Source organism: Scomber japonicus, chromosome 5, assembly GCF_027409825.1.
Source record: "Scomber japonicus isolate fScoJap1 chromosome 5, fScoJap1.pri, whole genome shotgun sequence".
Classification (NCBI taxonomy): domain Eukaryota; kingdom Metazoa; phylum Chordata; class Actinopteri; order Scombriformes; family Scombridae; genus Scomber; species Scomber japonicus.
Genome location: NC_070582.1, coordinates 33231113 through 33247548, shown reverse-complemented (window position 1 = coordinate 33247548; position 16436 = coordinate 33231113). Strand labels below are relative to the sequence as shown.

The 16436-nt window shown below is 38.3% G+C and overlaps 2 protein-coding genes across 2 annotated transcripts; one reads left to right on the top strand and one right to left on the bottom strand.

Moving 5' to 3' along the window:
• The first annotated feature begins 447 nt into the window (after positions 1 to 447).
• On the top strand, positions 448 to 3305 carry LOC128358551 (cytochrome c oxidase subunit 8B, mitochondrial). Its single transcript, XM_053318880.1, has 2 exons — positions 448 to 697; positions 3015 to 3305. The coding sequence occupies exons 1-2, from the start codon at positions 590 to 592 to the stop codon at positions 3108 to 3110; spliced, it is 204 nt and encodes a 67-aa protein (XP_053174855.1). The 5' UTR covers positions 448 to 589; the 3' UTR covers positions 3111 to 3305.
• Positions 3306 to 12875: 9570 nt separating this feature from the next.
• On the bottom strand, positions 12876 to 15972 carry tmem170a (transmembrane protein 170A). Its single transcript, XM_053319519.1, has 3 exons — positions 15736 to 15972; positions 14350 to 14520; positions 12876 to 13126 (listed from the first exon to the last, which is right to left on the bottom strand). Exons 1-3 carry the CDS (start codon positions 15848 to 15850, stop codon positions 12996 to 12998), a joined length of 417 nt encoding a protein of 138 aa, XP_053175494.1. The 5' UTR covers positions 15851 to 15972; the 3' UTR covers positions 12876 to 12995.
• Between the last annotated feature and the right edge of the window lie 464 nt (positions 15973 to 16436).

The window sequence follows — 16436 nt, the reverse complement described above, 5'->3', positions numbered from 1 at the left end:
TAGTTTGGTAACTTTTTTACCACATTTGGTCAATGCCGGGACCCTCCAGACCTCGAATATGTAGGACACTATTGTCTTTGGCACGTGGGATTTCCTCTGTCTAAATGTGTCAATGCTGGCTGACATTCTTTCTTTAAGAACGGATGTGTCCTGATCTGACCTCAGTTATTGTTCCTGTATCACGAATATTGGACAGAAGTGCAGTCGTCTCCGTCTGCAGCCTAACAACAAGGCATTAAAGTATCTCCGCAGCAGCTGCAGCGTTCATGAGGCTTCTCTCAGCCAAAATGTCTCCATGTTGCGCACCAGCACTAGCAGCAACAGCAGGGTGATATGAGGACACGTCCCCGCGCCTATCGGTCACGGTATCATACACCCCGAGGTGAGACAGCCAATTACATTTCGACGCTGCCTGGAGCACAAAACGTAACGCACACACGCCCGCGCGCACCCAAATACGCGCGCGCACTGCGTCTGGCACGTACAGAAGAAGTGAAAGTAAGGTCAACAGAATAAGTAGGTGTATTGCTGCCTGCAGTCTGAGCTCTATAACTCCTGTCCGTCCGGTCATCAGCACCAACCCGTCACCATGTCTCTGCCCGCCGCCTCCCGGTTGTTCAGGAGCGCTCTGAGGACTCAGCTGGTCCCGGTGGCTAATTGGTCATACAAACCTGCTAAACACCATGTGTCTGTTGGGGTGAGTTCAAAATCACTTTCATGACCTAATATGACCGTAACAGATCATCCACTCCGGCGGGAGCAACACGTATTCCCCGCAACAGCCTCTTGAGTAGCTTGCAGTTAGTCAGCTTTATTGATCAATTATCCTGCGTCGCGTCAAATGCTTGCGTGATATGACACAGCAGAGCCACGCTCCATGAACTGCGTCAAACTTCACATTTCTGCCTCCTTTAAAAACATAAATATTCATTTGTATTACAAAAGACGTTTGATATCTTATTTTTTCGGTGAGCAAATCTTAAACGATCAATTTCCTGCGTCATTATTTTTCATTTTTATGAGAAGTGCGTCAGTGTCTATAGCCATTATTCCGCCTGAATTCATCACGTACACATCTCTTCGATATCAGACAAAAATAACAAGCGTCACAATGTTGTCAAATATCCACTAAGAAATGGATCTTTGTTTTTAGAGCATTTTATTTCCTCTCAGTATTTGCTGCAGCAGGTGATTGTTGCGTAACTGTAGCAGTTTATAAGTAACATAAGTTTGATAGTGTGATAGCATGCTGAGTATTGAGCAGGTGCCAAGAGACTGACCTTCATAATGACGGTCAGACAGAGAGGGCCTGAAGCCACTATTAATGACTATACATGACTTACTGTTTAAACATAATCATATTAGGAAACCACTGCATGTTTTTGCGCAGTGTGACACATTATCAGCACCAGGAACTGTGTGGGAACAATATTATTTACACACTTCCGTCCTTGAGTCGGTTACATTCAGCGCCCATGAAGTCCACAATGTTAAAGAGGAAATGGTTTAATGATAAACAGATTTTTAAGACGAATTACTGCTTCGATTAAAGCGACTAAATCAGCTGATCTGCTAGCTCTATTATGAGAACAATGAGAGCTTAGATTGAAGTAAGATTATAAATAGCAGAAACAGAAGTAAGTAAATAACAGAAGTCAGCAAAAAGTTCATGTCTTTGTTAATAAGTGCTGCAGGACTGGTTAAAAAGCAAATCATTAGAATTATACTGTGAGTATATAAATGTGGTGCATTGTACAGTAAGTGTTGACCCAGTCTGTGTAGTCAGCTACATGCATGTAAAGTACTGAATATATTTAATACTGTGTGCATGTTCTCCTGTTTTTTTCACACTCCCTCGCTTCATATTTTAATGTAAGTTTTGTCTGCTTATTGGCTGAAGCACCTCTGACCTAAATCTAGAAACTTTGCTATATTTAGACTGTAGTTAGAGTCATTGAATGCTTGTGAGCTGCTCCTGTTGATAACTCTGACGCATTGAGATGTAGGCCCATTAAAAAGAGAAATACATGTTCATAATCCTCAAACTGGGGTATTAAAAAAATATGTTTTTATTATTGGACATCTACACTGATGAATGATTTTTAAGGCAAAACACTAATAAAGCAAAAAGCTAAAAAACAATATACATAATCCTATATCTATTTTCACATTTTACTGTATAAAAGTAAACTCTATTATCCGATGACAGTAACAGTAAGATATTTTTAGCATACATCATCCACCAACATACAGTACATGCCAATACTGATATAGCTACAGTATTACACCGTATTAAAGGTCCCCTGTGATGTTTTTTTAAACAAATAAAGTTATGTGTATATTCAAAGTTTCTAACTGAAATGGTCAAATAAACTTGTTGAATACATTTCCCTCCTTGTGAAACATTCGAGAAGCTGAAATTTGATGTGCATCCATCACTCATAAAAATACGACTCTACAGTGCCTCTAGTGGCCACATCACCCCACACAAAATCTGCCATTTTTTCTGTTCTATGAGAGGATTTAACTTACAGAATTTATTTGGCATGTAACTAACTAATATATGAAGTGTAACTATCAGGACAGAGAGCAGACCTGCAAGAACAACCAGTCAAATCTGGACCTTCCCCCTGAAATATAATACTTTACTGGAGATGAGGTTCATGAGAAAACCAGAATGTTGCAACTCCTACTAGGGAGTGAGTCATAAAAATAGATGGACATGGTTGAAAACAACAGAATGTTGTTTTTGGATTGAATCTGTACAGAATCTAAAAGAGGTCTTTTTCTGTGCCAAAGTCAACAAACATTAAGTTAGTTTATATGACCATAAATCGACATGAGTCTAGCAAACAACAACTATCAGAAAACAGACATACATCTGCTATATTAGTCACGCTATAAGTATCACATAGAAAGAGTATTACATTACGGAAATCAAAGTAGTCTCATATGCTGCCAACTTGTGTGATATAAATTCAATGGTGTCTTGTCTGTGTATGTTTGTCCCTCAGGAGAATGCAATAGCCATGACAGCCTTGTTCGTCGCCATTCTGGGTCCATCCAGCTGGGTACTGGCTCACCTGGAGGACTACAAGACTAAGAAGTAGTAGAAGAAGAAGAAGACCGAGAGCAGAGTAGCATTCCGGCTCAGATGAAGATGCAGACCTGTCAGCCCCCAGGTCTCCGCCTCTCCATCTGTCTTCTGCTGACGAGACGAGCGACCACTTTCCAGCTTCCTGTGATGATGTACAACTGTGCACATACTGTATTAACCTCTTACCAATAAAACCATGTTCCTTATATACAAACCTGGGCTCACTGTGTGTGCTGTTTAAATGCAGGTTGTACAGATGAGTTGAAATAGCATTGATACACTCATCAAGCCAATTCATTAGGGACACCTGTGCAATCTAATGCAGTCCAATACAACAACAGCTCAGTGGAAGTGTAGCATGCATGTTAGTATCTCTTTTTGTCCATCAATGTACTGACACTTAATGCATCAGTACATTGATGGACATGACATTAGATGGAATGTGTTTAATATAAAGTGTTTCAGTGCTTCTCATAGAGTTTTAATTCACATTACAGCACATTTATTATTAATACACATATTTAAGTAAGATGAAAAAGGTAGTGCTGTAATAACAGGCTGGTCAATACAGGTTAAAAAAAAAGAAGAATCTTTATCTTAAAACCTTCTTTGGATATAATTCAGACATGACAGAGCTGTAAAACAAAACCCACACAGACTATTTCAAACAATGATGATCACAGTATGTATATAAGCATATAAGGTGTATTTACGAGTATATGCTCAATGTATGTTATTTATATTCTGTATGTACGATATAAAGCTTGTAGATATATAATATGTTTATTGCACTTATGACCACACAGCTCAGCATATAGTATATATGAATATCTTTATGTTCCTTATTATCTACATCATGATCCCTGCAGGAACAGGTATGTTAACATATATGGTGATCATCATTTGTGTCACTTATGCATTGAGATAAAACTTCCATCAAATCTATGATTGATTTATCATTAAAGTCATTTCTGTTGCAAAAACCAGACCACTCTCTGGTTCCAGTGTGACATGCTGCTCCATGTTGCTGCTTTTCTCTGTTTGATATCATTGTAAATGAAATACATTTGAGTTTTTAACTGTTGGATGGACAGAACAGTACACTATTTCTGATGTTTTACAGACTGAATGATTCATCTGTCAATTGAAAAAGCCAAAAAACAAAACAAAACAAAACAAAAAACAGTGCATGTGTGTGGACAGAAGCAGTGTAGCATTCAGTGGGTGGAAGTGATAAGTAGCTTATAACAGGCAGGAGCATGTAAACAACATCATCCTCACACTGTGCTGTGATTCATACAAACACACAGTGGGACAGTAGGACAGACCAGACAGGAGAACAGACAGCCATGCTTTTTATATGAAATTATACTGAAGTGATGATAGATTTAATGTGCTACACTGGACTCCATCAGCAAGACCTGGAGCTTCATAGAATTTGCTGCAATATTTTAAGCTGAATTACAAAACCTGTTTAGCCCCTGCTGCTGCAGTAACTTCATTTTTGTGCCAAACTATATGTGGGCTTATTACATAATTGAAATGTGCAGTTAGATGTCAGTAGTTCACCCACAGGTCATGCTCCTAATGTTAGAGGCTTACACTAGCAGACACAACACAGACTGTAGTTTTAATCCGCTGGTCTGATCTGTATTTACCTGGATCTCCTCTCACACTTTTTTCAATCCTTTCTACTGTACTTGTAACTTAGCAGATGAAGATTTAAGTCTACAATAAGCACATAAAACAGCAGCATAGCACCACTTAACCACCTGCATAAAAGCATAAAAAAATCTGTTAGATGAGAGCCAGAAAATCCAGTAGCCATGATACAGAGGAGATAAATACAGTCTACAGTACAGTAGGTGGGCGTGTGTGGGCTTGCTGTGAAAATATCTCTGTAAGGTGTCCACACAAAGCAGGAAACATTCTGTAAATACTGTGTTAGTTATGTGTTGATCAGGATGAAAGGGTCTGTAGAGTAGTATGCCTCATGGATGCTTAGTGGAAGGAAATGTAATGATGCTCTGGAGCCCAATAAAAAGACTTTTTGTCTGAGGATCCTACAGTGCAATGAGCTGCCCAAACTGCTGCTGATGAACTTTTACTGCTGCATCATATTAGAGAGCAACTTGACATACTACTGTACAGTGTGGCACTGCTACACACAGGAAGAACCTGCAGCAAGTCATTCAAACACACAGCACAGTGGATCATCATATCTCTTCTTCCCAAGTTAAAGGACATCCACTCAACCTGCCTACAGAGACATGCAAAAAGCATCTTCAGAGACCCAACACACCCTGGACTGGTCACCTTTCTCCACTCTCCCCTACAGACTGAAGACCATCTGAGCACACTCAAACAGACTGACACACTGTTTTTCCTTGCTGAAGAAGCTGAAGATCTAAGCTTTTAGGAAATACAATATGCAGAATGCAACCAGTGCATTTCTTTTATAACTGAATTATTGAAAGCGTGACTATTTTATATGACAATTACTATTTATCATTACTATTTATCCTGCAATTATTTATTTTAGGACACCTGGTGATTTTAAGACATTATTTATTATTATTATTAAGACAATTAGGAAGCTGATATAGAATGCTGCTGAACTAAGTTTTGTTATATTGTTTTATCAATGCAATGATAATAAAGTATCTATTCTATCTCTGTTCTATTCTAAAGTACCAAACAAGATGTAACACAGTGCAATATGAGTTGCTGTTGTGATGGGGTGATCTAGAGGTTCTGTACAGATGCCTTTCTGGTGAAATGAAAGTGGGAAAAGTGTTATTAAGGGTTCCCACAAGTCTATCATAGGGAAGTGCAGGATTGGGTGCCGTTTCAGTGAAAGAAAAAACATGATGAAATTCCCTATAGGCTGCCATGTTTATTTTGTTTATTGTTTATTTTGTTTATTTAAAAAGATCCCCATTAGCTGACGCCAAGACGACAGCTAGTCTTCCTGGGGTCCAGACAATAATATTTAATAGAGCACAACAGGCATTACAATCTCTAGTAAATATAAAAATATATAAAAATGAAAGAAAAACATTATATAGTCATGTATCACATAACCCAACCACACTCAAATAAGATGATGATATAATTACATTACAGTACATTGATATCAAATACATTCTTAATCTTCTTTTAAAACCAGCCTTTCCCTTAATCATACAAACAAATTGACCTATAAAATACTGACAACTTCATAGAGTCAGACTTATGTAGTGGTAGAGTAATCAGTCCACTATTCGCCCCTCAAGTGTTATGAGAATGAGTATTTGAGCAGTAAATGATATTATTATTAAAAAAAAATTGGAGTCTGAGTATTAATTATTCTATGCAAGTATATTAGTACATTAGCAGATAGTCTATCCTTGACTCTCAACCAGGTGAGACATTCATGCATTTCTGCAACACTAGTTCTTGGAGAACAACCAAGAACTAGTCTTGCAGCTTTGTTTTGAGCCACTTGTAATTTGTTTAAAATTCCTGTCATCTCTCCACTGTTCCTAGAATAAAAAGTCTGTAGTCGTTGCAGCTCATATTATTCCATTCAGTGGATGTTTGTACAGTTTGCACAAGTTTGTTTAGTCACACCCTATTTAGATTGTTCTGGTCTTTGAGTCCCTGCAGTCTAAACTGTAGCCTTTATCCTAGAACAGTTTGTGAGGTTAGTCACATAGCATGGCTTTTTTGCTGTTAAAACAAATGCTGCTTTTATATATAGGTCTGTCCAAAGCTGTATAGCAAGATAAACACTGTGCTAGAAGGATAATAATCAGCTACCTATATACATACTTAGTATGTATATAAAGGAATCTGAAAAATCAATCAATCTTTATTTGTATAGCGCCAAATCACAACAAAAGTCATCATAGAGCAGGTCTAGACTGTACTCTTTAGTTTAATTTAAAGAGATTCAACATTCCCACTAGAGCAGCAAGGAAAAACTCAATTTTAACGGTAAGAAACCTCAGGCAGGAGAGAGAGAGAGAGAGAGAGAGAGAGAGAGAGAGAGAGAGAGAGAGAGAGAGAGAGAGAGAGAGAGAGAGAGAGAGAGAGAGAGAGAGAGAGAGAGAGAAGCACATTGAAAATCAACCCTCAAAATAGTAGGTCCAGGACAGGAATCTGTCATCCTAACGTCCCCACCTCCACCTATGAGACGAGAGAGCACAGAGAACTCCAGGGAAGAAGTTTAAGTTAGTGAATGCATTAATAGTACATGAATGTAAATGGATAGAGAGGAGGAGGAGGAGGAGGAGGAGGAGGAGGAGAGAGCGCATCAGTCTAAGCCTATAGCAGCATAAACTAGGAGCTGGTCCAGGACAAGCTTGGTCGGCCCTAACTATAAGCTTTATCAAAAAGGAAAGTTTTAAGCCTACTCTTAAATGTAGGGAAGAAGATGAGGGAGATAAAGTTACATTTGTATTAGTTCTTAGTAATAAATTTAACCTCTGTCTAAGTAGGTTAAAATGTTTTAAACGTCATCCTGTCATGAAATGTGAAAATCTTTTGACTAACCCTGCTAACAGACAAAACTCTTCAAAATAAATGCTATAACTGCATCATTCTCTAAACTAAAGCTGAAGACAATCCTGCATAGAAACAGATGTGGAGAAGGGAGACACTCAAAGCTTCTGTTGTCCAGTGAGAGATTCATCCCAACTGACCGTAACGAGGTCATTAACATTTACTAACTCATGGCCAAAAGAATTCTTCTTCTATTTCACTGACAGGACTGCTGAAAACAGTTCATTCTTCAGTAGATCTCTCGTTTGATATTAGACTGAAAGCAATGTACAGATTTACCACACACACACACACACACACACACACACACACACACACACACACACACACACACACACACACACACACACACACACACACACACACACACACACACACACACTCCCTGAAACTCAACACACTTCAAGCCATTGTAGACATGACATGACATACATATATATATATATGTATATACATATATATATATAGAGAGAGAGAGAGAGAGAGAGACCTTTACACCATGCTATAAAAACTATAAAAGCTGTATTTACAGAGCTGTGATGTTTAAATGTTGCAGACAGAAACTGATATTCATTGAGGACTCCAGAGTAACTCTTCCAAGTCCAATGAGGCCAGTTAGCAACACTTGTGGAGCTGCTTCCTGGTTTAAATTTGAAAGAGTGTTTCCTCTCTGTAATCATTCCTCCTGTTCATACTGACTATTGAAAGATCTCCTTCAAAGTGCTTTCAATGGAAGTGATGGAGGACTAAATCCACAGTGTGTCCACACAGTCATTTAGTAGCTGTGAAGCTTATATGAGTCTTCACATCTGTGTCATATATATAAAGTGTGTCATATATATAAAGTTTAGCTTGAAGGAATAACCAGTAGCTACATCCTGCCTGCAAAATCAGCTTTCACAGGTTCTGAAGTGAAACCTGTTACAAATATTGAATATTTATATTTTTAACAGTTGGAATGAGAACAAACTGACTGTATATATTTCCGGAATTTGGGAGTCAGAAATGATTTAGTTCAGATTACAATTCATTTTTCAGCCCCACAATAGTCTGTGTGCCATTTCTGCATGTCAATTATATTTTGCCACTAGTTGGAAGAAGTACTCAAATCCTTTAGAAACGGTTGGAATACTGTCACAGGTAAAAGTCCTGGCTTCAAGCTCTTACTTTCACAATAAGCATGGTCAAATAAACAGTAAAAACATTGTAAAAAACTTTCTTTTAAAAAGTTACTTCATTTCTATGAATTTTCTATGAATTTAAAATGACTACAGCATACTGTAACAATTTAAATCTGTACTGTACATAATGATTGATTTACTTTAACTAATTGCTATGTTAATTATGTTGTATCACTAGGTGACACCTATAATCACATTACTTATGTTGACAAAAATGTCATCACTATGTAGCTTATATTACATGTGCAAAATACATAAAATGAAATGATGACAATAAATAAAGTTGTTTTTTAAACAAACAGTGAAACAGCCCTTTAGCTGGAACTGTTTATAAACTGTGTTGTTTAATTTCAAACATAAATACAAATTGGTATGTAAAATCATATGTTAAATAGTAACTACAATTGTCACAGGAATGTAGTAAAGTACAAGTATAGTAAATAGTATAATTAAATAGTATCATTACTATTACATCCCATCTCTTTGTACTATAATATATAGTTCTACCTCTGACTTTTATATTTCATTATCAGAAGTCATTTATTGTGTTAACATGTCATCAGTGTTGTTGAAGTTCCCATTAATCACCACCAGAGGTTACCAAAGGCCAGGAACACAAAATCACATTATAGTTGAAACAATTTTATTTCATGAAAATATCAACCATTGGCACTTAATTTACTATAGTAAAATCAACCTTTAAAACCTTTGAAATCTGGTAAAAATGGAACAAACAGCTGAAACCACACAATAACAACTGGTTCCATTACAGCAGAAAGTCCAGCATCACGTGTCATTTTACTCTGTTGTATTTGAACAGCTTAGCCTGTAATGTATAATACATTAGTGTGTTTGGAGTCTATTTGGTAGAATATCCCAGCAGGCAGCAGGTTAATGAGGTTAAATAAAGTCATTGTATTTGGACAACTGGCTGTATGGAAGCTCATTTCTGCCAGGAAAAAAAAAGAAGACAAAAATAAAATACTCATAACAAATGGAAATTATGACTTAAGTAAAAATGAGTCAAACTTTATGACTTACTCTTATGATTTTTGGGTCATTTTATTGTTAACTTTTCATCCTTTTTTTCTCCTTTTCCTGGAGGAACTGAGCCTTTCATGTAGCTATTTTTCATTAGTATTACTAAATCTACTTTTTGTGCTCTGACTTCACATTCCCCTTTAAGCAGCTGACATCTGAAAGCAGAATGTAAAGAATAACATATTTACCATCATCTCACACTCATGCAGTCTGACCTCTGACCTTTTGCCTTTAATGAAAGAGTAGTTTAGTGTGATTACCGAGATATTTACTGGTAATAAACGGTACTTTATTTACGGTAATAAAGTGCTAGTTAGCTTAGTCAAATCAGCACATTACATAACTGATGATGCTTTCAACGACGGAGTAAAAAGTGAGTGAGTTACCATTAGTGATAAATACCAGACTAAAATGATCAATGTGGAGGTTTCAGTGTCAACCTCACCATATCTGCTGCTGTAACAGAACCAGAGAGCACACACACACACACACACACACACACACACACACACACACACACACACACACACACACACACACACACACACACACACACACACACACACACACACACACACACGCACACACGCACACACGCACACAAAGCTAATTTACACAACCATAAAAAAATAAACATTCTTCAAAATGTACAGCGTAAAAGCAAAGGCCCAGGGCTCAACCAGACTTCATTTTACACGAGGCTCCTTCATCTCTGCATCAGCCTGACATTTCAATAAGTATGCTGATTTTCCAGTGTTGTACTTTCATTTCTCTCTCCTCAAATGACTGTGTGCATCATCCCCGGCATACTGTATGTACAGTGAGCTGCTCACAGCTGAATATAAAATCATTGACATTTTTTCAACATAAATCAATACTCTTTAAGCAGTTAATAGTGTTTATGTGTGGCAGAGATTATTCTCATTTTATGGCTCCAAAAAGTTGAAGATCCATCATTTCATTGTGTTTCCAATCAGAGAAAAGCAAAAGGCTGCTCAACTTCTCTAGTCTTGTCATTTGCAGTCTCCTCGTTTCACCATCTTTGCTTCCCAAAAATAATCTGCAGCCAAAATTACATTCTAGCTTTAATTTGATTTGCTGCCCCTGCTCACTGCTGAGGCACCGCTTATTATGTAACTGACAGATGGAGGAAAAAGACTGAAGTGTTAGCTGGTGACGTACAGGCTGCGCATGTAGAATTCCAGCTCAGTCTTTGGTTGGGTGGGGGGGGGGGGGTTCACGGGGAATTATGAGGAATATATGCAAATACGTCTGCAGTTTAGGATGTAGAGATCTCAGTGCAGTCAAGTGTGGCTGCATTATGTTTAGAGGATTATTATTACATGAGCAGAGACAAATTGGGGGGGTGGGGGGCACTCTCTAATTGGAATGTCAAGTGCAAAACAATCTGCACTAGAAACTTCTGCAGGTTCACTTCAATATGCATGTTTCTATATGGACTTTGTTTCAACCTTAAAGGTGCAGTGTGTATAATTTTGTGGCATCTAGCAGAATGGGATGACGTTTGATGGGAGACATTTCAATACTATCTATGTATTTCAGCTGATACCCAGCCAGAGAACCAGATAACGATAACCCTAACCCTAACCCATACCCAGAGAGGAGATGTATTCAGTCGTTTGCAATCTCAACTCTCACCACTAGATGCCACTATATCCTTCACACTGCTTCTTTAAATATTTTTAGCTGATATGCACAGCTAGTTCTAACCAAACTAACACATGGAAGCTGGGAGATGGTTTATAAGCAATGGGAGAATTTGATGGAAGTGAATGGAAGCAAAAGATGAGTGTGTGTTTTTGGAAATGACTCATTCAGCTGTTGACAGGAGCAGCTTACATAAAGTTAAATATCAAATGAAAAAGCAGTGAAAAAAAGTGTGGCACTATTACTAAGCAGATGCTAATAGAGAAACAGCACCGCTTGCAAATGCAAAGGATTACATGTACATTTAGTGTGTGTAAGCGTGTTTAAACCATGTAAAACAGTCACTGGAGGCTGTGGGAATTTGATGAGCCCAGTAAAATCTAGACAGGAGCACACTGCTATTGAACCAGCTGATGCACATTTTAGTGCAGAAAAAAACAAATACCTTTTTTTCTAAATATTTGGTCATAAAGCTACAAAGACCTGGAAACAATTTGAGAATATGTATATACAAAGCAATTCACTGTCACAAAAATGACACACCTGTAAAAGATGATTTAAAAGAGGGGAAAGACAACGGGGCGGGGGGGGGGGGGTTTGTTTAGTAATGGGAGCATCTTTGCACCCTGTGTTCACAAAACTCTGCTGCGTTCACTCTGAGAAAACAAAGCAAGAAGATGAGCAGAGAAAGTGGGAGGACATTCTCTATGCTGTGTGTGCAGGGCTTCAAGACAGGAAGCTAGAAGGGAACATGTAGCTGCTTCTAACTCATAAATTCAAACAAAAAAAAATAAAATAAAAGAACAATGGAAGAGCATATAAAGAGCAGCAAGAGACAGAGTGTTAAAGAAAGACAGCCCTGAAGAGAAACACCACTTTGGAAGTTAGAAAAATAGAAATTAAGGCCTCAAGAGGGGGGGGGGGGGGGGGGGGAGAAAAAAAGCCAGAATCTTGCATATAAGCATCATCTTCCTGTCAGTCTACATGCTGCTGTTCAGTGTTTCTGACAGTCAAACACACACATACACACACACGCACAGCTCCTGAGAGAAGTTAGTGTCAGAGGGAGAATCCATCCTGCTGCTGACAGAGGAGAAGAGCATCCTGCTGCTGTCACATCATACAGGAATCACTGTTTAAGGGCTTCTCTGGACTTTGGAATGAATAAGGAATGCAGTGCCAGAGCCTGAAGAGTCCTGATCATGTGAGATCTCAGGTTTAGGGTGTGGTTGCTGTATGATGTGAACAGCAGCATCACTTCTGCCCTGCTCTGAATAACATCCACTCTACTCCTGGTCCATCAGCAGGTAATGACATCATTTCTCGGGGGGGGGGGGGGGGGGCCTGATTGGTCGCCGTGTGTCCCGGGGGTTTGCCAAAAAAAGGTCAAGTGTTAAATTCAGGTCCCGTCAGTAGAGGCTGTGACCGGGGTGGGGTCTCCAGCCAGGCGGGCCTCAGCACTGCTAGAGGGTGGCTAGTATCCTGAGGAAGGAGATGATGAGGACGCAGAAGGACTGTCCCACGCCGAAGACCAGAGCCTCCAGAGAGATCATCCTCTTCCCCGCTGCTTTGTACACGCCGGCTATGGCTGCACCTTAAACACACACACACACACACACACACACACACACACACACACACACACACACACACGTAAGTATTCACCAGCTGATCTACTGTCTGAGCAGCCAGCCATACTTCTAAATCACATGCAGTTTATGTATATTTGATGCTTTTTCTTCAAGTACATATGATTTCTGTTTTTATTTAGTTATTTATACTTTTTAGAATGATTAAATTCCCAGTAAGTTTACTGTTTCAGTGCACGGATTTCATTTTATACAATAAGGTTGATAGTTAATTTGCAAAATATCATGCCTTCATTAAATATCTTTGTCTCAAGTCTCACATTTGAAGGGCCATTGAAAACAGTATACGGGTCAATAAAGTGATGTGATGAAGTGTCAATTGGGGTAACAAGTATTCTTTCATAACAAATCTGATTATATACAGGAAAATAAATGTTAATTAAAATGGGGAATAAATATAATCCACTTTTGCAATATAGCTTTTTAAAAAAGTCCTACTAAATATTGACTAAATGCTTTATTTTAAATGCAGAAGTGCAGAATGCTTTAAAATGAAGCAAGGTAGGTGGATAAAATATTTAATATTTATCATTCTTCTTTACACCATTTGACATTTTCAGGCGCATTCAGTCTTACTATTGGTAAAAAATGGTGCAAATGATATAAAACCAACACAATACTAAATGTACATTTAAACAAACCTGATGCTGCTTTTAAAAATAGTTTTTAACATATTTTTGAATTACTCATCTTGCCAACCCTTATTTGTCACTGACTCATATACAAGATCAGCCAATATCGCAATATCAGAATTTTTTATTCACTAATATCAACGCTGGCCCCACGATGCCAGAGCTAAAGCTGACCAACACTTTTAAGTTGTAACATCACACTTCACTAACATACCATCATCTACATGTCCTGAGCTTGTCTGGACCGGGTCATATAAACACTATCAAATAAAGGTCATCAGGTGTACAGAGTGAGCATGAGAGAGAGAAAATGAGCAGCATGTGCTAATTAAAGTTGATCAACTCAAAGGTTGTCAATCAGTGTTTAGAAGTTAATGAAAAAGAAGGTATTCCAGATGTTGTATCCTACATTTAGACATATTTATATATGCCAAGTAACTGTTGTTTTAAAGGCAAAGCTGCTCACAGGATAAAAAAATCTTATTGTGGACGTCCAAGTAGACAAACACACACACACATATAGACAGAGGACTTACTGGTGAGGACTCCTCCACATACCGGCCCCACGATGCCCATGAGGAGGATGGCTATGGGCATGAATCTGGCCATCTTGTGCTGTCTCAGCGTGGCAAGGGACAGCAGGGCAGCAGGCAGGTGGAAGACCAGAGAGGAGACAGCCGCCCACAGAAACACTCCATACCACATCTCTGCAGGAACACACCATCATACACCCACCAATCAGTTGATCCCACAGTGCAAATTATTCACAGCTCCACACAGTGCATTGGGGGCATTAAATGGAATAAATCATTCATTATTCATTTATCTAAATGTGATTCTGACTGTCTGGCTCAAATCCCTTTATCTCATTTATACTCCAGTGGCTGCTTCATCTACAGATGGTCGTAGAATGAAAGGACAAAGCTGACACAAAGAACGCAGAAGGATTGTTGAGTATAAGAATGATGTGATCTCCACCATGTTTAGGAGGAATGCTGTTCATCCAGTAGAGTCTCACAAACTAAGATGAATCTGGATCAACATCACTTAATGGTTAGTTAACATTAGATCACTAGCCTTGACCGAGATGGTACTGATCACACTAATATTGCATATCTGACTTTCTATTATACACAAATGACATACAGATGCAGACATACATACATACATACAGACAGAATTACCCTGATTAAGTAGAGAAGATACTATGTGGCTGCTACTACAGAGTGGGCCTAATGGCAATACCACTGTTTAAACTACCAGTCATATAAAATACAACAAGTAATAATAACAATAATAATGATAATGATGACGACAATCACACGTCATTTAATGTCACTCGTATCTTAACTCACTACACTTTAAGTAGCTTGCCCATGCCCAACACTATACAGTCCAAATACACACACATACATACATACATACATACATACATACACACACACACACACACACACACACTTATCTCTAAAGTTATGTTAATCTCTTTCACTCACAGCTATATGAAAGCAAAGTATTAACATAATAGGTTGTCAGTGTATCACACAAAGCACTACATTGAAAACATACTAGGCTAACGCTAGCTTAGAACAATGCTATCAACTGTTATTCACGATACAAAATCTTATCACTTTGGTGCTTGTTTATGTATTTGACATATTGTCTACGTGTAAATAACAACATAGGTGTGTGAACCATCACAGTCTGACGGTTAAAACAACCGGTGATGAAGCAGGAAGTTAGCTAGCTTACCAAATGTACCTCAACAATGCTAACAGCTACTAACTAGCATCCAACAGCTGCATGATCACATATCAGAGGAAGTGAGCTCATTGACGTTCATTAAACACAAACATGATAACACAGCTGTCATGTTGCTTCCTGTGTACAGCAGTAACTGTTAGCTACAACACACTTTGTACCTGAGAAGTCGCTGAGCGAGGTGTCGTTGCCTCGGTGTGTGCCGTTCTTTCTCGGCACTAAATTCAAGCCGAGTATCTGCTGGACGAACCCGACCTCACTGTACCTGTCCTGCATGTCTTACATCCACAGCAGACACTACAGTAGAGAAGGACGAGCACACTGACACCATGAGAGGAGCTCAACCATTTACACACACGCTAGCTGCTCGCAACACTGACTAGCATCAGGCTAGCTGAGCTGGCTGTCAACAGGAGTGATTGTGTAGTGTTTAATCCCTGAACTTTGTCTGTCAGGCACAGCGCTACAACAGGAGTGATATTGTGGTGTTTAATCCCTGAATCAGGTCTGTCAGGCAGCAGCGCTACAAACAACAAAGAATAAACAAGCATTCCAGTGCACAAATTAATAATATAAATAAAAAAAAAAAAAAAAAAATGTATAAAGAAAACAATCTTTTCAATAGAAAGAAAGAAAAATAAACAAATAAAAAACAAAGGCATAAGTGACAGACTTTTAAAACATTCTGAATACATTTTGATAATAAATAAACGTTTGTTACTTTTTTAAAATACAATATAAAACTTAAAAATATTTTAAAATAATATTTTACTTCAATTAAAAATTATTGAAATGATGGGGTTGTTTTTGATGTTTTTACTTTGTAAAAACTTTCAAAATAAAACACAAAATGAGCAATTAC